Source organism: Phyllopteryx taeniolatus, chromosome 3 (genome assembly GCF_024500385.1).
Source record: "Phyllopteryx taeniolatus isolate TA_2022b chromosome 3, UOR_Ptae_1.2, whole genome shotgun sequence".
Classification (NCBI taxonomy): domain Eukaryota; kingdom Metazoa; phylum Chordata; class Actinopteri; order Syngnathiformes; family Syngnathidae; genus Phyllopteryx; species Phyllopteryx taeniolatus.
Genome location: NC_084504.1, coordinates 13027596 through 13052678, shown reverse-complemented (window position 1 = coordinate 13052678; position 25083 = coordinate 13027596). Strand labels below are relative to the sequence as shown.

Below are 25083 nucleotides of genomic sequence, written 5' to 3'. Positions count from 1 at the left end.
AGGTAAAGTTGAAATAGTCCTTTTAGTGATGTATTCTCTCTTAATCAACCTGTACCTGTGTTTTAGTATCTAGTGCGCTGGTGCAACTCGTCACCCTGTAAAAATGGGGGTAGCTGCTGGCAAACGGGCACCTCCTACAGGTGTGAGTGCCAGACGGGCTGGGCAGGCGTCTACTGTGACATACCAAGTGTTTCCTGTGAGGTGGCAGCCAAACAGAGAGGTAAGAAAAAGGGGACGTATTATTGAAAATTTATTGTTGTAACAGCTGGTATACACATAATTATTTAGCATACAAGTTTGAAATTATACAACCTATTCCATTTTTTGTGAACTATATTATTTCCAAAATGTGTCTGTAAATAAGTTGTTTTCAATTTGGCTAATATACATAATACCACTTCCATACCACTTTCCCTGCCCGTGACTTTGCAGCTAAACTGGATGGAGATTTGCCATTTTCAAACTTCGATGCACAGCGTTATAAGCTGATAAGTGGCACGCCGTTCAAAGATTTCGGGTCACTCAGACAATTTCACATTTTCCACAAATACAGACTGTTCTTTATATGTATTTTTTTTAACTCCATTAACAATGTATACACTGTATTCCTGATTAATGTAATGTTATCTTCATTGAAAAAACAGTGTTTTTATTTAAAATTATGAAGACATTTCTAAGTGACCCCAAACTTTTGAACAGTAGTAAAAAGTATATTTAAAATATTTTTGTGTTGTTATTCTTAAAAAAAAAAGTCAGAAGTCAATTGTGGCATGCAAATATTTTATTATACAACTATTGTTCAATTTATGTTAGTAATTGATTTGGTGGGAAAAATGCATGTATTATCTGGTAAAAGTGAAGGGAAATTGCAATTTAGGTATAGATTTTCTGCCAAAATTAAGTTTGTTTTCGTGGCCCACATAAAGTGATGTGGTGGGCCAGATCTGGCCTCCAAGCTTTGAGTTTGTCACCTGTAGGCTACACCAATTGAAAAGTGTAATTGGTAAATATATATAAATATATATATGTAAAAATGGGTGATGCAGTGCTATCTCCACCAGTAAAAATAAACAACTGCGTAGCTCGGCTAAGTTGCATAAGACAGACTGCACCTTCGAAACAATAAAATCAATAATTCCTAATCATTACTGACATGTTTAGAAAACTGGGAACTGTTTGGAATGTAATTTAAAAAAATCATAATATGTGAGTATTTCATATTTCACTAGGGGTGGACGTTGCCAACCTGTGTCGTAACTCAGGCCAGTGTCTGGATGCCGGAAACGTTCACCGCTGCCACTGCCAGGTGGGTTATACAGGAAGCTACTGTGAGGAGCAAGTGGATGAATGCACGCCCAACCCCTGTCAGAATGGAGCGACTTGTTTTGACTTTTTAGGAGGATACACCTGCAAGGTAAGAAATCTGAATTTTAACTATTTAACTATTTTATAGTTATGTTTAAAAATAGTTCACCGGTGCGATGCTTCTTAATTTTTTTGTGTTGCTATTCTTAAAAAAAAAAAAAACACACACACCCAGTTTCATTCCAATACCGTAATTCTCCTGTGTATAATGCGCACCCCCAAAGTTGACCTCAAAATTCTGGAAAACGCTTCTACCTATGTATAATGCATTTTTTACAATGCATGATTTTGCTTCTACCCATATGATCAAAACATGTATTTTTTCAGAGAATTATTCTGAAGTTAAGCACTTTATTTGAACATGTAATGCTTATTATTAATACTTATTATTTACTTTCTCTTATTTTGAAATTCACAGCCTTACTTTTATTTAGTAAATGAGAAAACACACAGTTCAACCATCTTACAAATTTTGCCTGGGTAATCAAACATATGATTGCTCATATGTTTGATTACCCAGGCAGAATTTGTAAGATGGGTACAATTCTTTAAAGAAAACATGAAGGGCTAGGCGAAACACATTTAATCTTACTTGAATGGGATTCAAATTAGCGGCACGGTGGCGGACTGGTTAGAGCGTCAGCCTCACAGTTCTGAGGACGCGGGTTCAATCCCCGGTCCCGCCTGTGTGGAGTTTGCATGTTCTCCCCGTGCCTGCGTGGGTTTTCTCCGGGCACTCCGGTTTCCTCCCACATCCCAAAAACATGTATTTATTGGAGACTCTGAATTGCCCGTAGGTGTGAATGTGAGTGCGAATGGTTGTTTGTTTGTATGTGCCCTGCGATTGTCTGGCAACCAGTTCAGGGTGTACCCCGCCTCCTGCCCGATGACAGCTGGGATAGGCTCCAGCACGCCCGTGACCCGCAGGCACGGGGAGAACATGCAAACTCCACGCAGGTGGGGTCAGGATTTGAACCCCGGTCCTTAGAACTGTGAAGCAGATGTGCGTTGTTCAGTCATATTTAAAAAATAAAATAAAATAAAAATAAAATATTTCACAAATTCTGTCAGGTTATGTAAACTTATGACCACAACTGTACATACAATATACGCAGTCATACGTACCCCTGTCATATTGGAATGAAAGTGTAGGGTACACCTTTTTCATTACCTATGGGTGGCGGCATATTAGAATGAACGTGTACACCTTTCTCATAACCTCTAGGTGGCGGTGACATTGGAATGAAAGTGTACTGCTTTTTCATAACCTCTCGATGGCGGCATACATTTATAAAATGTGAAAGCGTTTTCATTTTCCCCTAAACTTATGGATAATGCGCACTATTGACTTTTTACATTTTTTTGGGGGGGGGGGGAAATGTGCATTATACATGATAAATTACGATATATATATATATATTTATATATATATTTATTTATTTATTTATTTATTTTTTAATCACAAATTGTGTATCTGCACATAGAAGTAGATGAAATACTCCTATGGAGTCACTGTAACTACAAGGTCTATTTATAAACAGCACCCACTTCCAGTAATGTTAAGCTCCCCTCCATTAAAAATCTCTAGGTCGGCCTTGGCCCGGAAAGAAAAACGCCAGGTAAACAAAATTCTTTGTGTTTCATGTCCGCCATCGATTCAACTCTTCTTCCTCCTTCTCTTCTTCTTCCTCCTCCTCCTCCATCTTGGCGTCGCAGTGCTCGCCTGGCTTCGTGGGGACCAACTGCTCCGACGAGATCAATGAGTGCTTCTCCCAGCCGTGCCAGCACGGGGGCACCTGCATTGACCTGATCGATACCTACAAATGCTCCTGTCCCCGGGGAACGCAAGGTTAGAATACCCTATTCCGCCCATCCTCTTCTCTGTGTCTCTTAATTAATTACACTTAAGGTTGCAAAGGGGTGAAACTTTTCCAGAAAACTTCTGGAAAGTTTCTGGTAAATTTCCATGTGAGGTTAAGCTTGAGGATTTTGGAAATACAATAATCCCTCGTTTATCACTAGGGTTAGGTTCCGGACCAGCCCCGCACTAGGTGAAATCTGCAAAGTAACGGAGTTTGCATGTTCTCCCTGTGCCTGCGTGGGTTTTCCCCGGGCACTCCGGTTTCCTCCCACATCCCAAAAACATGCATTAATTGGAGATGCTAAATTCCCCGTAGGTGTGACTGTGAGTGCGAATGGTTGTTTGTTTGTATGTGCCCTGCGATTGGCTGGCAACCAGTTCAGGGTGTGCCCCGCCTCCTGCCCGATGACAGCTGGGATAGGCTCCAGCACGCCCGCGACCCTAGTGAGGAGAAGCGGCTCAGAAAATAGATGGATGTACATATATATATATATTTCCTTTTTTTTAAATTATTTATGCATATTTTAAAGCTGTATGAACCTCCCTAGATGCTTATTAATCTTCCCCACACTATTAACCTCTACCATACACTTTCTATACTATAAAACATATTTTAAACTCTTAAACATACAGTAATGCACAGGAGTACTGTACACTATTTTATTACTTTTAATTTCTTTTTTAATAGATTTTTCTTTTGTTTTTTTTTCAGTTTTAATTTTTTAGTCTAGGAAGCATTTATTTTACCACGAATGACGGCAAACACACAAAATGCCGCAATATAGTGAATTGCGCACGGTAATGAATATGAAAAAAAATCTCCAATGCACTTTTTCCGCAATTGGTGAACCGCGATACAGATACTGTGACTCCCCTTGCCCGTGTGAGGGCATTACAATACAGTGGCACCTTGAGATACAATTGACCCAATTTATAAATTTTTCAAAAAATACGAGCCGTCGTTTGGCTGATTTTTGGTTTTGACTTACAAGCAAAAATTTGAGATATGTGCACTGTATGGTGGCAATTTAACTCACTTCACAACAAGCAGCAGTTTGGCAGATAGTGAACCATTTCGTTAATCTGTTCATGCCTCTTCCAGTTAAAAAAAGTAATATACATTCCTCATTTAATTTCTCTATTCTTTATTTTTTAATCCCAGCTTTTGCAGTGTAGGAAAGTCCTCCTGTCCAGTACACGTTTGAGTTGTATGTCAGCCAAATGAATTTACTCTGTGCACACTAGGCGTCAACTGCGAGATCAACGTGGACGACTGCACGCCGTTGGCCGAGCCGCTCACCAAAGAGCCCAAGTGTTTCAACCACGGCAGGTGCGTGGACGGCGTGGGCGGCTACCACTGCCTGTGCCCGCCCGGCTACGTTGGCGAGCGCTGCGAGGGTGACGTCAACGAGTGCCTCTCAAACCCGTGCGACCTGCGCGGCACGCACAGCTGCATCCAGCTGGCCAACAACTACCGCTGCGAGTGTCGTACTGGATTCACTGGTAATATTGATTCAATAATCAGATGGAAATTAACTAATTAGAAAACAGAGAAAAACATTGGAAAAATTACAGAATATTAGATGGAAAATACAAGATATTACACAAAAATATTAGTCAGTAATTTAATTTTAAATAATATAATTACAAATGAGAATTAAGTATTTTGTTATTCATTTTTTTAAAAAACTAAGACATTTAACATTTGTGTTTATTTTATAAATATTTAATTGGTTAATTAATTACAATTAAAGTCATGACGAAATAATATAATTACCAATGATAATTAAATAATAATAATTAAAATAAAAAATAATGTACATTAAACAATTTGTTTTAATTTTATTAATATGTAACTTGTTAATTAATTTTGATTAACCTAATTATATTAATAATTCAAAATCGGGTTTCAAGCCATGTTTAAGGATTTACACAAAGGATTAAGCTTTCAAATAAGGGTTTAAAAAACGATTGGAAAAAATACAAAAATATTAGATGAATAATACAAAAATATTTGAAAAAAAATATATGCAATAGAATGAAAGATACATGTCGAAAATGAAAACATAAAATAAGACTAAAATATTAGAGGTGTGACTGTGAGTGCGAATGGTTGTTTGTTTGTATGTGCCCTGCAATTGGCTGGCAAACAGTTCAGGGTGTACCCCGCCTCCTGCCCGATGATAGCTGGGATAGGCTCCAGCACGCCCGCGACCCTAGTGAGGAGAAGCGGCTCAGAAAATGGATGGATGGATGGATAAAATATTAGATAAAAATACTAAACTTCAGGAGAACGATACTAAAATATTGGGAATTTAAAATAAACTACTAGTCCAAAAGTACACAAATATTAGGAGTAAATATTACTTGAAAAATAGACAATTAGAAAAATATTGGAAGAAATTAAAAATATTTGGAAAAATGCTAAATATTAGATGAAAAATGTAAGATTGGGAAAAAATAGATTGGGTGAAAGATTTTCTTAAATGTAGTATTTTCTGGAATAAAGGTTCAAGAAACAGTATTTTACTAACGTCTCCATTAGGCAGAGCAACAGCACTTCTATTGCACATTAAAAACCCTGAGAAAGATGCTTTGGGATACGTTGTTATGGGCTACATCCGTAATTAACCCCTGTGTGTTTTTGTGACATGACTGTAGGTCAGCGCTGTGAAGCTGTGTTCGATGGCTGTAAGGGGAAACCGTGTCGCAATGGGGGGACCTGTGCTGTCGCCAGTAACACCCCGCACGGCTTCATATGCAAATGTCCTCCTGTAAGTGTGCACACACTCTCAAACAAACAATCGAACACCTTCTAGATTTGTAGCCAGGGGCGATAGCTGGGCCTTCAGTGGGGAATTACCCAACTTAATCCAGCTCTTAAAACCACCACTATTATGTTGAAAATACAGTGCTTCTACGCATATTCGCGATTCGATTTTTGCAGATTTTTGGGGGGAACGTGTTATCTGTTATTCGCTGTTTTTGTGATCAGGCTAAAGCCCATACTAATATAAAAGTATTGCTTTGATGCAGAGTCACTGATGGTGTAGTGGTACACTCGCCTGACTTTGGTGCAGGCAGCGTGGGTTCAGTTCCCACTCAGTGACGGTGTGAATGTGAGTGCGAATGGTTGTCCGTGTCTATATGTGCCCTGCGACTGACTGGCGACCAGTTCAGGGTGTAGTCCGCCTTTCGCCCGAAGTCAGCTGGGATAGGCTCCAGCGTCCCGTGACCCTAACCAGGATAAGCGGTGTTGAAAATGGATGGATGGATGCTTTGATGCATTCTTATGGCATCTTAGTGCTAAGGAACGATGTTGATTTAGTCAGGCCATAGCACTGTCTAATAGAAAAGTAGTGATTTGCTGCCATGTTGTGGCTTCTAAAGGTAATTATTAACCTTTTTAGGGGGTGAAAATTACTCACAGATTTTCACTATTTGTGGAAGGCTCGGCCTCTGTATAGAAAGCTTTGATACTATAGAAAAATCAATATAACAGCACGTAACTGTTCAATGTACACAATCTAAAACAGTTCAGAATAAATGTTTATGTAATAACATGACAAAAAATTTAAAATGTAAGTAAAATATATCATACGCAACGGCAGAGATGGGGGACTCGAGTTGCCAGTTTTATGACTTGCGACTTGCTTACCAAATACTTAAGAAAGACTTGACTTTAGACTTGGTAGCCAAGAGATTTGACTTGACTTTAACTATATAACTTGACAAGTTATCTCATTTAGAGTCTGAAATATACATTTTAATTAAGACAGTTTTCCTTTTTTTTAAATAAAGAAAGAAAGAGATTTTGAGGGGTCATTTGCACGAACCTGGCAACACAGTCTGCATTGTTGCGCACCTGGCCAGTGTTAAGTAGCCATCTGCATGAACAACAATGGAAGGAGCTCCAAAGATAATAACATTTGGATGAAAGGATTATGTTGTCAATGAAGTCTGCAAAAAGAGGATGGAAACATGCATGGTCTACAACTCACGCATTAATGCCATAACATAAGGACGTGGAACTTAATTCGTCATTACAAAACTCACCAACACAGGTAAACGTCTTCAACAGTTTAGCCAGCTGGTCAAACATTAAATTTCATAGACTGGTTTAGGACGATTACAAATAATATTGATGTGATTGTAAACATTTTAGTACAGCTAAGTAACGTAACTAGGGGTGGGAAAGTTTATGGTAATTGTCGGAACCTTTCGTTTCAGTTCCGAGGCACACACAAATCTCTTTTTTTCTTTCTCGCTCTCATTTACTAATGAGGTGAAGTGATGTGCACTCTTGAGCAGATAGTAGGGCCTTAAATGTAATGCCAACCGCTGAATGCAGAAGAAGTAAAACAGCGTCATTACCGGTCAGTTGTAGAGACTTGGAGTGAATTTCCAAACCAAAAGTGTGTTCCACATTAGTAAGCACAGTAAAAATGAGTAGCTACGTGTGAATATAATTTTCAAACTACTGAACATGTTTTTTGAAGTGTCACCATTAAAATGTCATCTGTTGTGTCAGCTCTGTGAGAAAGCTGTCTACACTATGTTTTTAAAATTAATACCACAGCATATGAAACATAACATTTCATCTAATGACAATTGTCAATTGTCCAGAGTCAGTGCGTCTAAATAAATAAACAACCCCGACTGATTTAATTAGGGAACACAGGAATGCAGATTTTGTTCACATTACTTTTTTTAAAGCATGGCAACATTTTTATGTCATGTATTATTCCCTTACTTATGAATCTCTGATTATATTTGACCAACAAAAAACTGTACTGGCTTTTGTTTAACGGTGTTCTCTTAAGAACCGTAGGAGTTACTGGCACAAGTCTGTCACCACAAAGTACACAGCATAGTTTGTTCAAAAATAAGGTTAAATTGAGTTTGAAATACAACTTTAAAACAAGTCAGTGCAAGAAATTCATCCATCCATCCATCCATCCATTTTCTGAGCCGCTTCTCCACACTAGGGTCGCGGGCGTGCTGGAGCCTATCCCAGCTATCATCGGGCAGGAGGCGGGGTACACCCTGAACTGGTTGCCAGCCAATCGCAGGGCACATACAAACAAACAACCATTTGCACTCACCTTCACACTTACGGACAATTTAGAGTCTTCAATTAACCTAGCATGCATGTTTTTGGGATGTGGGAGGAAACCGGAGTGCCCGGAGAAAACCCACGCAGGCACGGGGAGAACATGCAAACTCCACACAGGCGGGGCCGGGGATTGAAACCCAGTCCTCAGAACTGTGAGGCTGACGCTCTAACCAGTCGTCCACCGTGCCGCGGCTGAAGTCTAATGGGACAAAAAATGTTAACATCCATATCCACGTATTGGAAGCAGTGCAGCCAAGAAAAACGCTACGAAATGAAGAAAATTGACTTTTGGGAATAAATTAATACAATTTAATGAAACAAACATTATAATTAGGTTGTAAATGTAGTTTAAAGTAGTGTTTAGGCCAGCAGAGAAGGCCTTCCTGGGTTAGGGTTACTGACCAAAGTTTGTGGTTAATAGTGAATCTTTTCTAAACAGGGATTCACTGGCTCCACCTGTGACTACAACGCCCAGGCTTGCGGCAGCCTCCAGTGCCGGAATGGAGGCACTTGCATCTCGGGCCAGATGAGTCCCAAGTGTCTGTGCACGCCATCATTCACGGGGCCCCAATGCCAGTACCCCACCGACAGCCCGTGCAACTCCAACCCCTGCTACAACTCAGGCACGTGCGAGAACACCCCCGAGGCGCCGTACTACCACTGCGTCTGCCCCGCCAACTTCAACGGCCTCTGGTGCCACATCCTGGACTACAGCTACCCGGGCGGACGGGGCCACGATGTGGCACCGCTGCCACCGTCAGTGACGGACGTAGCCTGTGAGATCCCGCAGTGTGAGGAGCGCAAGCACAACCAGGTGTGCGATATGCTGTGCAACAACCACGCATGCGGCTGGGACAATGGCGACTGCTCGCTTAACTTCGACGATCCATGGAAGAACTGCTCGGCATCGCTGCAGTGTTGGCGCTACTTCAATGACGGCAATTGTGACTCGCAGTGCGACAATGGCGGGTGCCTCTACGATGGATTTGACTGCCAGAATCTGGAAGGACAGTGCAAGTGAGTAGTCTGTTGCTTTTCTTAGATAGCACTGGGTAACAAAAATATTTTTTGATTCTGGTTCTGGACAGTATTGCATCACTAAAGCAAAAAATGACATCTGTTTCAGATCAAGTTGTTATGCCAAGTTGTTAATAGTTTATTAATCAAATGTTAAAAACTTTTCTTTCTGTAAATTGAATAGTAGACTGATAAAAATATTTAGTTCCCTGTAAATTTAATGTTACGTTATCACTGCTCAAAGTTTAGGGCATGAACCTCCATTTATTTGGACCTCTAAAGTGAAAATACCTGGACAAGTAAACAAAAACATGTGGCCATAGTTTAAAAAGTTGACATGTTTGAGCAAAACTACTGTGGTATTTGGACTCAGCACATCAAAATTGTCCTAACTGAGCTAAAAAAATCTGTTGTTGACCAGTGTAATCATCACATTTATGTACAGTATCATATTTCCATAACTAGTGGCTGGTACATGTACTCCTATTCTGAGTTTTGGGTAAAGAATACAGAGGAGTAGAGAGTTCCCACAAAGAGTATGCACTACACACAAAAAGACTGGGATATTGGGCTTTGGGGTGAAATTTACAGGTGAACTAAATTTGACCTTATTTAAATTCTTTGAATTGTGGCTGACTTGTTAGCACATCTGCCTCAAAGTTCTGAGGACTGGGGTTCAAATCCTGGCCCCGCCTGTGTGGAGTTGCACAAATTAAACTATTATCTCAAGACACCACTGTATTGGTTACTGTAACATTACATTTTTTCGAAAATAGAAAATAATTCCTGTGACATTTGGAGTTACACATTGTAGTTATTTTAAATTGGTGTTAGGATTATGAGGGGGTCCTCGGGAAAATGTCTTCCTTGAAAGGGATCTCTGGACGCCAAAAGCTTGAGAACCCCTAAGACACCATTAACTTGTTTTCGGTTCATAGCCCCCTGTACGACCAGTACTGCAAAGACCACTACGCCGACAGCCACTGCGACCAGGGCTGCAACAACGCTGAGTGCGAATGGGATGGCCTGGATTGCGCCAACAACATGCCAGAGAAACTGGCCCTGGGCCAGCTTGTGGTGGTGGTCCTGATCGCGCCAGCGCAGTTGCTCAACAACTCGTCTGACTTCTTGCGTGCGCTCAGCCGCGTCCTACGCACCAATGTGGTGTTCCGGATGGACGCGGAGGGCGAGACCATGGTCTACCCCTACTACGGCAACGAACAGGAGCTAAAGAAGTACAACGTCAAACGCTCGGTGGACACATGGTCTGAAGTTCCGGGCAAGGTGCTGAACGTGGTCAGGAGGAGCGTGGATGGGCACTGGCGGACAAAGAGGGAGCTGGATCACGTGCAGATAAAAGGGTGAGGAAGATTATTTAAGATTTCTGCAGAGATGGCAGAAGTGCTCACACTCTATACGTAGCTATAAGAAAGTAGAGCCTATTTTGAGAGTACAGATCAGTTTTCAATTGTAGTGAGTAAAAGTAAAAAGTCATCACAAAAATAAATACTGAAGTATACAGACACCTGAAAAATCGACTTAAGTACTGAAATACAGAAATATCCCCATGGTGGAAAGAAACAAAGTACAAGTCAGGATGTCTGCCACCATTTTGAAGAGGAACAACCAGCTAAATGCGTTCTCTTGGCCTTGTAGCTCCATCGTGCACTTGGAGGTTGACAACCGTCAGTGCGTCCAGCAGTCCAGTGAATGTTTCCAGAGCACCACGGACGCCGCCGCCTTCCTCGGGGCCTTGGCGTCCAGCGGCAAACTGGACGTTCCCTATACCATCGAAGCCGTTTATAGTGAGTATAAGTAGGCTTTATTGTCTAATATGTTGGCTTTAGCGTAAATGCGTTGTGTGAAACTTTAATTTTGCACTTTTAGAGGTAATTTTGTCAGGAGAGAGCTCTTCAGTGTCATAAATACGTTTTGTTCATCACATTGTTAAAGTTTCCTTGTTCATCTCCTTCAACGCTTTTTGGATATTTTGGAGACACCCCTAGTTTGTTATCGCACCAGTATGCCTTTTACATGAAGTTTTTATCAGACTGCATTGCCTCAATGAGGTAGATATGTTTAACAGAAAAGTCTGCGATATAGTGGGACTGTGAGCGGTGGACCGCAATATAGTTAGGGGATTACTGTGCAGTGGGTCCCCTGTTATAGCAGGGGATACATTCTGACCCATCTTGCAAAAGGTAGAAATCTCCAAAATAGAGAGACCATATGAAAAAACATTTTTAGCTATATAGTTTTATCCCTCCCGATGCTTTAACCACCGTTGAAAGTACTAAAATATACGATTAAAACACACTTTGTAAAGTATTCCTTAGCGCTTGTTCTCACTCTTTCCAGTCAAGAAATGGGAAACTATCTTATAACATCACTTTGCTGAAACAAAAAGAAGATTCACTTGAAAAGTCCAAAGGCAAAGCATGCTTGCTTCAAGCTGTTTGTCACTCAAGGTGAAGCTTACTTTAAAAGTGACATGACACAAAAGAGAATTTAACATTGTATATTAAACCAAACGATATCATTTTGTCTAAAGAAAGTCCGCTAACTTAAGGCTAACATAAAATGCAAACTGCCATAGAGGGGCTAATGGAAATTAGCATAGATGCTGCAAAAATTCTAAACTTTAAAAAAAAACTGCTAGTTTAACTGATGGAGGAGCAACACATACTGTACAAGTAGCACATACAACAATACTCACAAGCATATATTCTTTGTGTCCTGTGGGAACAACGACTACCTAAGTTTTTTTTCTTGCTCCATCTCTTCCCATGTCATAGTACAACATGGTACTACATGCAACACTAAATTCCACCTTGCCTGTATATTGCAAAATCCCCCCAGAAAATATCGCTTAAAAATCCGCAAGATAGCGGCGGTGCGAACAACAAACCGCGATATAGCAGGGGAACACTGTAATTAATATTGAATGGGTGTGGTTTGCAGTGAATGTGCCGTGATCCCATCAGGCCTTGATCTGGAGTCTTTCCTTACATGCTCGTACACACACAGGTGGGACACATGCGGGGGCGCCCACATGAAAAAGTGAAAATATCCACGGCACCCGCCGCCCCTGTCAGGTCCTAACCCCGCCGCTCTTTGATTGTGTATTTGTTATGCAGCCATGAACAAATTCAGTGGCGATCAATCAATCCTTTTTCCTTGCTAGTCTTAAATCCACTGGCTTCGGGCTCCAAAATGCTTAATTGCTGCAAATCAACTCAAAGCAGCTCTCCATCTCCTGCTTTTTTTTTCTTGTGTGTGCATGGTGCGAGGGGCTGCTGCTGCAACCTTCACCTCGCTGGATGTAATACCAGGACTTAAGGGTTTAGGTTGGGGAGGGGAGTTTATCATTTCAAAATCGTTAGTAGGGGTGGGGGGGGAGAGAAAGGGAAAAATTGATCGGGAGTGTGCTAGAAGTTGGGAGTCTTTGTTATCTGGAAAATCCTGATAAATCCTCCGTCTTTACAGCTTAATGCGCGTGCAGTAATTTGAAGTTCATTAATCCCCCTCCTCCTTTCTCTTTTTTTTCCTCTTAAAGAAGAAATGGTAAAGTTGTCTCTCGGTACCATGAGTTGAAAAGCGAGTTAGGAGGGTGGTAGTGGTCTTTTTTTTCGTGCCCCATTCTTTGCCATTGTGATTATTACGGGATAGCTAGTAGAAGCAAGTGTCTCGGACGCCCTCACTGCTGGTCCATTCCCGGTGCCGTGACCATGCTGTGCCTTCTCTCGCCAGGCGGTGCCGACACCCAGCAGCCGCAGGAACTCTACCCGGTCTACCTGGTGCTGGGCAGCCTGGCCATTTTGGCTTTCGTCGGTGTGGGTGTGGTGGTCGCCCGGAAGCGTCGGCACGAGCACGGGCGCCTCTGGCTCCCTGAGGGCTTCAAGACCACCGAGCCCAGCAAGAAGAAGAGACGCGAGCCCGTCGGGGAGGATTCGGTGGGATTAAAGTAAGTTTCGTCTGTTTGTTTTTTTCACGGGTCAGGTGAAGGGATACCTCTGACCCTTCAAATTTGGGGCGCATGTCAGGGTTTTACCATATCATTAATGATACCTAGAGAATGCAATTTGGGTAGAAATGGCGTGTGAATGCTGAAGAGCTGACGCTGAACTGAAATGCTGTGGAATAATTGAAAATGTTGAAGTGTGAGACTTTGATAAATGGCAAATGGAGGTAAATGTATAAAAGATCTCCTAATTTTGAAATCTTATTGTGAAAATTGGGAGATTTGGGGCATGTGATAAATAGTTCGGAAGATGTCCTGAATGAGCTAAACATTTTGAAGTCGGAATACTTTGAATCGGTCAAGAAATATTGAAGAAAGTAAATATGTAAATTAGATTATTATCATGATATTTGAGGAATGTGAGAATTATTAGAATGTGGAAAGGAGGAGATTGATATGTAAAATATCTCAGAATTGGGGAATTGTACAGGGGGAATTTGAGAATTTGATTAGTAGTTCTACAGATATCCTGAATGAGCTGAACATTTTGAAGTTGGAATGGTCGAGTAATGTAGAATGAGGAGGTAAAGAGGTCAAATAGCTCTTAATTTGTGAATATTACTGTGAAAATGTGGACATTTTGGGAATGTGATTGATTAATAGTATATAGGTCAAATATCTCTTAATTTTGGATTGAATTTTTGTGAAAATGTACGATTTTGGGGGGAATCTGATATTTCTGGAATGTTTTGAATCTGTGAACAAAACGTGGAAGGATTAGGATGTGAAAAAAGTGGGGAGAATGCTCTTCAGCATTCACACCGTGATTGGCAGTTGAGGTGTGCTTTAATTGACAACCAAGGGGTGGGATGTGGATTTGATCAGTGCTTTTTTATTGTTTTTTTTCTCCATTAATGGCTTGGAGGAGATGGACCGATTTCACTGTCATCTCCTCTTGTTCGTCACAGACCGCTAAAAAACACCTCGGACATTTCCCTCATGGACGACGGCCACAATGAATGGGGAGAAGACGAGCCCTCAAGCGACAAACGTTTCAGGGTAAGAAATCAACAACAAAATTATGTTTTCAACATTTTATCATCTGATTATTTACAGTGGAGGTGGAAAAGTAGAAATATAGTTGATAGAATATAGATATGCCGAGTTCTTTATTGTTTACCTTGTTTATTTATTTCTTTTTTATTTATTTTGGCAACTATGATCACCTTACCTCACCCAAAGTATTTCTTCTTTTGGAATGATGTCAAAGATAAAGTGTATTCAAGAGTGCAAAATTACTCACACTCTGTACTAAAGTAGAAGAACAGATGTGGTAAAAAAAAAGACTGGATTTCTTTCCATCTAATATTTTGTGGCTTTTTTTTGTCTAATATTTTGTTTTATTGTCCAAAATTTTGGCTTTTTTTCTGAGTATTTACTCATTTTTATCTAATATTCCTGTTGATTTTTAAAAAATATTTTCAACTAATATTTTTTTTTGTCTATTCTTGTAGTTGTTTTTTACTTTTATATTTTTTTGTCTTATATTTTGTATTATGGTGGCACGGTGGCCAACAGGTTAGAGCGTCAGCCTCACAGTTCTGAGGACCCGGGTTCAATCCCCAGCCCCGCCTGTGTGGAGTTTGCATGTTCCCCCCGTGCCTGCGTGGGTTTTCTCCGGGCACTCCGGTTTCCTCCCACATCCCAAAAACATGCATTAATTGGAGACTCTAAATTGCCCGTAGGTGTGAATGTGAGTGCGAATGGTTGTTTGTTTCTATGTCCCATGTGATTGGCTGGCAACCAGTTCAGGGTGTACCCCGCCTCCTGCCCGATGACAGCTGGGATAGGCTCCGGCACGCCCGCGACCCTAATGAGGAGAAGTGGCTCAGAAAATGGATGGATTTTGTATTATTGTTGGATATTTTGGGATTGAACCCCGCTCCTCAGAAATGTGAGGCAGACGCTCTAACCAGTCCTCCACCGTGCCGCCCATACTTATTTACAAAAGTTCAAATGAATTATTACTGTCCATTATATTTAGTATCAATTTTGATGACTTGGTACAACCGGGGGGGAACCTCTGCACATTGTACTTGTCTGTACTTAATGTTCATTTGTATTTTATTCTAATTGTGACTTAATAAAGCCATTGGGTTTTTTAAATAATGAAAACAGCATACCCATGTTTGCACCTCTCTTTATATCGTATCTTTTTCTTTCCCTCTCCAGCAGTTTGACGAGCAAGCCGTCGTAGACGCAGGCGACCACACGGACAACCGGCAATGGACCCAGCAGCACTTGGACGCGGCTGACCTGCGCATCCCCTCCGTGGCGCCCACACCCCCCCAGGGCGAGATTGACAGCGACTGCATGGACGTCAACGTCCGAGGGCCAGGTGGGTGACGCTCGGCCAATTAGTTCGGACAGTCTAAATAGAAAGCAGAATGTCATACATTGGGCTTCCAAAGCTACAAAACAATCACAGACGTTGATAAGTTTATTTGACATGGAAAAGATTTAGGATACATTTAAATTGGGTTAAAAAAAAAGGTAATTTTAATCATAATTTTATGGTCAAGAGTAATAAATGAATCCTTTATAATTCAGATGTCTTATGTATTTTTAATTTAGCCAAGGGAAATATACTGTTTTACACATTTTCATATTTTGTAGTATATACCTGTATTTAAATATTTAGTATAATTGAATAATAAGTAATACAAATATATTAATTTCTGTTTTATTGGTACTACATATACCTTTTATTTTCTATATCAACCTCCATCAAGTATATTTTATTATTATTATGATTATTATTACATTATATTTGTTATTTATTATTATTTCATTATATTTACTTTCTGAACAATTATAAGAAAGTATATAAAATAGTAATAAATACTACTTTTTTGTAGTATTGTTTTTTCTTTTAATATTTACCTCCACCACGGGATATTTGTTATTTATAATTATTTCATTATATTTACTTTCTGAACAATTATAAGAAAGTATATAAAATAGTAATAAATGCTACTTTTTTGTATTATTGCTTTTTCTTTGAATATTTTTATATATCGTTCAATTTGTGCCGAAAATCCACATATTGACATACAGTAATTTAGTTAGGATATTTGTTATCGCTTGTAAATCTCCTCCAATCAGGTTTTTAATTGTTTTACCTCTGTTGGACCTTATGATATTTTGATCCCTTTATATCACATTTGGTTATCCATCCATCCATCCATTTTCTGAGCCGCTTCTCCTCACTAGGGTCGCGGGCGTGCTGGAGCCTATCCCAGCTGTCATCGGGCAGGAGGCGGGGTACACCCTGAACTGGTTGCCAGCCAATCGCAGGGCACATCGAAACAAACAACCATTCGCACTCACAGTCATGCCTACGGGCAATTTAGAGTCTCCAATTAATGCCTGTTTTTGGGATGTGGGAGGAAACCGGAGTGCCCGGAGAAAACCCACGCAGGCACGGGGAGAACATGCAAACTCCACACAGGCGGGGACGGGGATTGAACCCCGCACCTCAGAACTGTGAGGCTGACGCTCTAACCAGTCGGCCACCGTGCCGCCACATTTGGTTATATGAACAATTATTATCAATTATCAGGCGCTTTAATTGCTTGTGAAATGCAATTAAATGGCCTTTTGAAGATCCTTATTGCTAGTATGTGTGTGTCTTATGGTTTCCGTCAAAGCAGAGAGCACGTCACGTTGTCAGTGTGTGATTTGCGTCGGTGTGCACGAGGGAGTTGTTGCAGGCCCTGCCGGGGTCCTCGGGGCGAGGGATCTTCTTCAAAGCAGACGCCACCTGGGAGCTGGGGGGAGGGACACTGATTCCAGATCAGATTGATCATTACGCCACTAATGGGCTTCCATTTTCTAACCCAGTAATAGCCAAACGTTTTCTACTGAGGAGCAGAACAGGAGGAAGAGGGATTTTACTTCACCTTGTGTTTACGAAACATGATAAAACCAATAGTCAATTAGTTGTTATTCAATTTACTCTAAGTCAACATATGCAAACCAAAAGATCTAAGCTGAGTGTTATTGATGACGAAGCAAAACGTTATTAGGATTAGTGTCATACAGTACCTATTAATACAAATAAAACATTCAACTTAAAAGTGTGATATCTTGTAACACCCAAATGTATTTACAATTTTTAATTAAAAAAAAAAAATGTGCGACAAATTCTCGTTTGACCTTAACACTCTTGGAGCTTACAAAACTCTTGTTACATAATACTCTATGTATGCGGAAATTATATGAGTCTCTTACCTCGTGCGGCTGCCTTCTGAAAGGAGGCATTACAGCGATCTATAGTATTTTAACAAAACAAGCCTACACAAATTTATCTAACCTCAATATTTTCATTCGGTATTGTCTAAAAAAAACATCCAGACTTTGAAGATAGGTGACAATTACTATTGCTTTTGAGACAATCAAGAACACTTACTAAGTATGAGCAAATGTGGCCGGCTTCTAGCGCTGACGTCACAGGCTCACTTGGGTTGGGGGGTTCTGCAGACATGCTTTTTAAGTCCAGAACTATAAAATAAGTGCCAGTGTTCACAAATGTCCTTTAAAAGAGGCTATTTTGTCGTAGGTGTCGAATCCCCAGAAGAAGAGCTAGGACAAATCAAAGTAATGGGGTTAACAACTAGCAAGTGCACTTTTTTTCGCCCCCGCCGCCACCGATCGATGCGCTGGGATTGACCAAATCTGCGGGATCTGCGGCCTACGATTCCTTTTGAAGAGGAGAAAAGCCCGTCCGAGTCGACGCAACGTGCCTCGCTGCCTCGCTCAGTCAGATATTGCGGTTCACCTTGTTCTATCCCCCCCAACTTCGCTTTTCTCCTAAAGCATAACCGAAGCGTCGATCAGAATCCGTTATTCAATTTGTTTGTTGCTTTGTTTTGAGTGGCCCTTGCTTTGAAGTGCATCCTTTTGTCTTCTTTCCCCTGCTGAGTCTTACCCCTTGTTTTTCCCCCCTTTTTTTTTTTTTTTTAAACCTTTCCTGTTCGGCTGCTTGGTTATTGAAGTATGGTGGATCTGTACGCCTTTTTATGCTGTGCAACAGGGGAATTTGATATACAGGTACAGTCGTACTTAGACTTAAAAGATACCCCACTAACAAATGTTTCGAGATATGATAGCAAACAGAAAAAAGAGGCCGTATTCTTGCTTCATGCTGTTTATTGCCACTCACTGGTGAAGCTTACTGTAAAACTAAACATAAAACAAAGAATTACATGTGTATTTAACCACATACCTTCACCTTTCAAAAGTTCACTACCTTAATGCTAATACACAATCCAAAACGGCATAGACAGGCTAACGAAACCAGCATCAACGATGTGGTGGTTATAAACCTTTACATTTTTTGTTCCTGTTTTTTGGGGTCGGGAACAGATTAATATTTCCATTCATTTTAATGAGGGAATAAGATTTGAGATTCCAGTGATTTGAGTTACATAAGTGTCACATGACAAATTAAACTCATAATTCAAGGTACCACTGTACAGTAATCCCCCACTAGTCGTAAGAGATAGTAACTGAGCCAAACTGTGAATAGCGAAAGACCTCAGGTAATCGACGCCCTCCTACAAATGATTTTTGCCTATATTAATATTTTAAACTGTAAATATACTACAAGCTAAGCTCCCCAAACACTTTGTCATTTCTAACTCATCATACAACATTAACCTTAAAATAAATGGCTTGGATTTGGGGGGGAAAAATACACCGGAGGTATGCATGTACATGCCCATTCGTTGAAGACTCGCCATAATTTCCAGTAACAACCCAGGCTAAACTTAGCTCCACCCCGACATACAAAGATTTTTGTCTCTCAGTCGGGGTGTATCTCTTGAACATACTTCCTTGACACCAATTCCTAATTAGACATGGCTTTGGGCGCATCTTGTGGCATCTTAGAGCCTTTCAGAAAGCACAAAAAAATGCGCATTTCAGAGAAGCTTTTTTCAAATTGTCATGATGGAGTGTTGTGTGTAGAAATTCAAGGGAATAAATCACGTTACTGAAGTTTTCACTAAGGCTGTAAAATAATAAAATGCGAAAAAAGTGAAGCGTTGTAAATACTTTCCGGATGGGGAATTGACGAAACTGGTCAAAGATAGGTGTTCCAAAATTGTCTCATCATATAAAAAAAAAAAAACATGAGGCTGTGAATACTCATTTACATGTGATTTCCTCAGATGGATTCACACCGCTCATGATCGCGTCCTGCAGCGGTGGCGGCCTGGAGACGGGCAACAGCGAGGAGGAGGAGGACGCCTCGGCAAACGTCATCAATGACTTCATCTACCAGGGCGCCAGTCTTCACAACCAGACAGACCGCACTGGTGAGACGGCGCTGCACCTGGCCGCCCGCTACGCCCGCTCCGACGCCGCCAAGCGGCTGCTGGAGGCCAGCGCCGACGCCAACATCCAGGACAACATGGGCAGGACCCCGCTTCACGCCGCCGTGGCAGCTGACGCCCAGGGGGTCTTCCAGGTCAGTCGGGGGTTCATCAATACGTCCGTTAGCTTTTACTCCCTTCATTTCATGTCACATTTCTGTACTTTTTAAACTTAACTTTGTCAAAATAGCATCGTTACCTTTCACCCTCTTGAGATGATGACATAACATAAAAAAGATGTACAGTAAATAAATAAATGCATAAATATTAAGAGAATTTTTTTTATATATTTAAATTTTGTCTTCAATTAACCTACCATGCATGTTTTTGGGATGTGGGAGGAAACCGGAGTACCTGGAGAAAACCCACGCAGGGACGGGGAGAACACATAAACTCCACACAGGCGAGGCCGCATTTGAACCCGAGTCCTCAGAACTGTGAGGCATTTGTGCTAACCAGTCGGTCACCCTGCCGCCACCTTTTTATAAGAATTGGAATTTAAAAAAGGTAAAATATTATCGTTAGCATGATAGCGCAGTTATACAAGTCAATTTCTTTCCAACTGTACTCATCTATGGTAATTGCTGTGGGTAAGTTCTTGGAGCAAAGCAATAGAACTATTACTTTTGCGCCATCTGGTGGAATATTGTTGTTGTTTTCAGGTTTAATCCATTGATAGTGTTTTTTCACATGCGCTTGAGCTATCTCGTTTTTTGGCAGTCCTTGAATGCACTTCGTGCACAATCAAAAGTGAAACTAAAAGTATGTTTTTGCTTCTTTCTCGATGCTACCAGTAGCCCGTGTGATCTACATTACTGTAATAATTTGCCTGTATTCCCTTACATTTATTATTGAACATATCCTGCGTGAATAGTAAAAGGTGAGTTTAATGATCTAATACCGTTTGTGTAAAGCCCTAGTGCGCTAATTTTGTTTGCCCATGTATGATGTCATGTCAGTTTGTGCTAGTGCGCGAGCTAATACTGTTGATGAGCCTCTGGTGAAGGTGTTTTGTTTAACTTGAATAATTTAACTATCGAATGCTGTTGTTTATGTAAAATGGGTTCATGATCGTGTATAGTTCATGCTGTATAGTGCTGATAGTTTATGGTCCTCTCTGTTTTTAAGTCTTTTTCTGCCATTTTTTGGCATTTATACGCAATTTCAGGTATTCAAATAATTTGCAGATTTTCGCTATTTGCAGCAGGTCCTTATTTCCTGCGAATAGTGGGGCTTCACTGTAAAACAAAATAAACTGGATTGGATGAAAAATACACAAATATTTAAAAAATACTATATAAAATATAGGACAAATACATAAATGTTTGACATAGAGTACCAAAATATAAGGGGAAAACTAAAATATTGTACCCAAAAAAAATTAGGTGAAAACAATAACGTCAGCCTATGTCCCCTTTAAGAAAGATACTGTTAAATCTGTGGTTGTAACTTGATGATCTGTCCAGATTCTCATAAGGAACCGCGCCACCGACCTCGACTCCCGCATGCAGGACGGCACCACCCCCCTCATCTTGGCCGCCAGGCTAGCGGTGGAGGGCATGGTGGACGAGCTCATCAACTGCCATGCCGACGTCAACGCCATCGATGACTTTGGTGATTAAAAAAAAAACTCTCGCATAAATAACGTGCGATTTTTTTTCTTGTTTATTTACTTCCTCATGTGGTCATGTTTTTTTTTGTCGTGCCAGGTAAATCAGCGTTGCACTGGGCCGCTGCTGTGAATAACGTGGAGGCTGCTATGGTGCTGCTCAAGAGCGGTGCCAACAAGGACATGCAGAACAACAAGGTACTGAAACATAGTCAAGTACCGCGAAACCACAAAAGGATTGTAATGAGAAAAATATAATATTCACGCTTATCAGTATTATTACCATGTTGAAAAAAGAAACACAGTAAGTCAGGGATTTGCCAATGGCAGGGGAATAAGTAAAAAAAAAAAAAAAAAATAGACAGCCTCTCACATGCTAACCAAAACCAATGCAATAATGTTCCAGAATTAAAAAGAAAGATACACAAACATGAGAAAAAAGTAAAACAGGAAAAAATAAGAAGAAATATTACAACAAATATATATTTTGATAATACAAAATACAAAACTATTAAATGGAAATTACACAAATATTAGAAAATATTTTTGAAAATACAGTATATGAAAAATACCTGGCGGCACAGTGGGCGACTGGTTAGCACATCTGCCTTACAGTTCTGAGGACCGGGGTTGAAATCCCGGCCGGCCCTGCCTGTGTGGAATTTTCATGTTCTCCCCGTGCCTGCGTGGGTTTTTTCCGGGTACTCCGGTTTCCTCCCACATCCCAAAAACACGCGTGGTAGGTTAATTGAAGACTCTAAATTGCCCGTAGGTGTGATTGTGAGTGCGAATGGTTTATATGTGCCCTGCGATTGGCTGGCGACCAGTTCGGGGTGTACCCCGCCTCTCGCCCGAAGATAGCTGCGATAGGCACCAGCACGCCTAGTGAGGATAAGCGGAACGGAAGATAATTGAATGAATGAAAAATTCCCAAATATTTGACATAAAATACCAAAATATTAGATGAAAAAGAAGCACTGATTAGGAAAATGCTTTGGTCCATAAAATGAAAACGTTTCAAGCTTCTGCTTCCCATCGCTTGTTGTGTTCACCTCAGGAGGAGACACCTCTGTTCCTTGCGGCCCGGGAAGGAAGCTACGAGACGGCCAAAATCCTGCTGGACCACTTCGCTAACCGGGAGATAACGGACCACATGGACCGTCTTCCCCGAGACATCGCCCAAGACCGAATGCATCACGACATCGTCCGTTTAATGGACGAGTACAACCTAGTGCGGAGTCCTCCCATACACGGGGGCGCCCTGGGTACCGCGTTATCACCCCCGCTCTGCTCGCCCAACGGCTACGTGGGCGGCATGAGGCAGCCCCCGCCTCAGAGCCAGGGCCCGCTGGTTGGCAGGAAGACTCGCAAACCCGCCACCAAGGTCTGCAACGACGCCAAAGACATGAAAGTAAAGAAGAAGAACTCGCAGGATGGGAAGCCTCCTGGCAGTTTGTTGGAAAGCTCAGCCGTTCTGTCCCCGGTGGATTCACTGGAGTCGACTTGCGGCTACGCCTCAGACGCCGCGTCCCCACCCGTGATGACGCCCGCAGCAATCGGCCACCTCCAAACCATGTCGGACCCGCACCTTGGTGTCGGCCACATGGTCATGCCTAACAAGCAGGAGCTGGGACGGATGCAGTTCGATCCACTTCCCCCGCGCCTCACCCACATGCCCGTGTCGGGGTCCACGGGCCAGTGCGACTGGATCTCCAGGATGCAGTTTGGCGCCTTGAGGGGCAGCGGTCAGCACGGGATGATGACCGCCCAACACAACGGGCACCCTCAGATGATGGCCTACGCAGGCATTCCCGGCACCCGCCTCAATCCCATCATGCAACAGATACAGAACCTTCAACAACTCCAGAACCAGAACTTCATCAACCCCGATCTGAGCCCCCCGGAGCTCCAGCCAAGTGCCATGCCCATCCGCACCATCCTGCCCCAGGAGGCACAGATCATGCCCGCCTCCCTGGGTGCCCAGTTCCTCACACCGCCCTCGCAGCACAGCTACTCTGGCCCCGTGGATGGCAACACCCCCAGCCATCAGGTCCAGGGGCCTGACCACCCCTTTCTCACGCCCTCACCGGGCTCGCCGGACCAGTGGTCCAGCTCCTCGCCACACTCCAACATGTCGGACTGGTCGGAGGGCATCTCCAGTCCGCCCACCAGCATGCCGGCCCAGATGGGACACCTCCCTGAGCAGTTTAAGTGAAAAACAGACTGGCTGCCCCATGTATTTTTATACAAGAAAAAAGATGAAAAAGGGCAACTTGGAATATTTTATATGCTTTTATACCTGTCTTTCCCAACTTTATATTGAGCCGAGGCACTACTTCCAAAAGGTTTGCGATATTCAGCTTTGAGACAAAATTTCAGCATGACCCTAAAATGCATTTTAACCTTTAGAGGTGAACTTAATTTTACCTCTGAACTTTTGAATACACTACTTGGCTTTCTCTAACAAAAAGCGAAACAGCAAAATTCACAACAGGTGTTTTATCAATCGCCCAATATATTAACAAATTAACTCACAAATGTACTTGTTTAGTTGAGCACAAAACTGTTACTCTGTTGTAGGAATGGCAACAGGTGGTTACACAGGTTATTATTCTGCCATCTAGTGGAAGTGGATTTCATCGCTCTTCCTGTCACTATACCATTTGGCATAGATAGAAACGATGCATTATTTGTAGTAAATAAATAATCGTGAAATTGGATCATTTCCCCTGCACAGTGGTTGGAAATCACAACTTTATACTAACATTAACACATTCCTTCTGTCCTCTTTTTTAAATTTGTATTTATTAATGTCTTTATTTAAACGCCTCGCCTGCCTATAGAAATTGCTGGTAAATGCAGTTTCTTTTTGTTCTTTTCTGCTCATACTTACACAGGCTATTTATTTGTTCTCTTTGTTGCTCCATTTTATTTGTTGTATAATCTTTGTTTATACAGACAATTACATTCAATGGGCATTCCACTGAGGACCTCCAGTGTTATGTACACTCTTTGTAAATGTCTGAACAGAAGGAAGGACAAGTATGTGTTCAGTTTAAAGGACAGCTTGGAGATTGGCGGTTTTAAACAGGCTTTATATTAAGTCCTGTTCTCGTTTGACAAACTGGTCCGTTTGGCCACCGTGAGTGTGTTCTTGTTGTTATGCAGAGGGGGTCAAGGAAAAAAATGCCTCCCTCCGATTAGTTTAAGCCTATGGCTATGTTCTCCCATGTTGTAAATAGCTTTTGCGTTTCCCCTTGTAAGCAGGATTTTGTTGAAGAAATCTGATGTCTTAAAATAAATTTGTTTGTTCTCAAATGTGTTTGCTATACAAAAATTAGTGTATGTCAATATTGTTGTACACACACACACACTGGTATAAGATTTTTTTTCTGGTTTAAAAAAAAAGATATATAGCTGCAGTTCCTTTTCATTTGAGTATGTAAAAAAATATTCTTGGGATAATAAACGACACTTCTTTGTCTTAAAATTGTCTTGTATTTTTAATGAATTACAGAAAATATTTGAATTTTAAATAAACACTTGTAGGCCACAAATATAAAACTCAGAAACAGTAAGTATGCCGGTTACTGAGTCCTAACAGTTTTCTACTGGAACAGGAAGTAATTATGACATTTATGTGGAATATAATTTTATCATCCGTGGATCTAGGATAGAGCATTGTAGAACATCAGTAGCTATCTGCAGGCAAAGGTC

The 25083-nt window shown here is 41.3% G+C and overlaps 1 protein-coding gene across 4 annotated transcripts in view; it reads left to right on the top strand.

The window, feature by feature from the left end:
* The window catches only part of LOC133474875 (neurogenic locus notch homolog protein 1-like), an 83417-nt gene extending 58733 nt beyond the window's left edge, over window positions 1-24684 (top strand). For 2 of the 4 annotated variants that reach the window (XM_061766996.1, XM_061766993.1), the window contains 15 exons: window positions 67-220; window positions 1230-1414; window positions 3082-3214; window positions 4472-4729; window positions 5888-6000; window positions 8782-9359; window positions 10298-10720; window positions 11016-11164; window positions 13110-13323; window positions 14289-14379; window positions 15553-15718; window positions 19554-19852; window positions 21224-21371; window positions 21467-21564; window positions 22424-24684. In XM_061766996.1, the coding sequence (XP_061622980.1) occupies window positions 67-220; window positions 1230-1414; window positions 3082-3214; window positions 4472-4729; window positions 5888-6000; window positions 8782-9359; window positions 10298-10720; window positions 11016-11164; window positions 13110-13323; window positions 14289-14379; window positions 15553-15718; window positions 19554-19852; window positions 21224-21371; window positions 21467-21564; window positions 22424-23581 (4167 nt within the window). In that variant the 3' untranslated portion in view covers window positions 23582-24684. Of the gene's footprint in view, window positions 1-66; window positions 221-1229; window positions 1415-3081; window positions 3215-4471; window positions 4730-5887; window positions 6001-8781; window positions 9360-10297; window positions 10721-11015; window positions 11165-13109; window positions 13324-14288; window positions 14380-15552; window positions 15719-19553; window positions 19853-20098; window positions 20265-21223; window positions 21372-21466; window positions 21565-22423 lie in introns of those variants that run through there. The other 2 variants (XM_061766994.1, XR_009787649.1) reach the window with 2 other exon arrangements.
* Window positions 24685-25083: the final 399 nt, after the last annotated feature.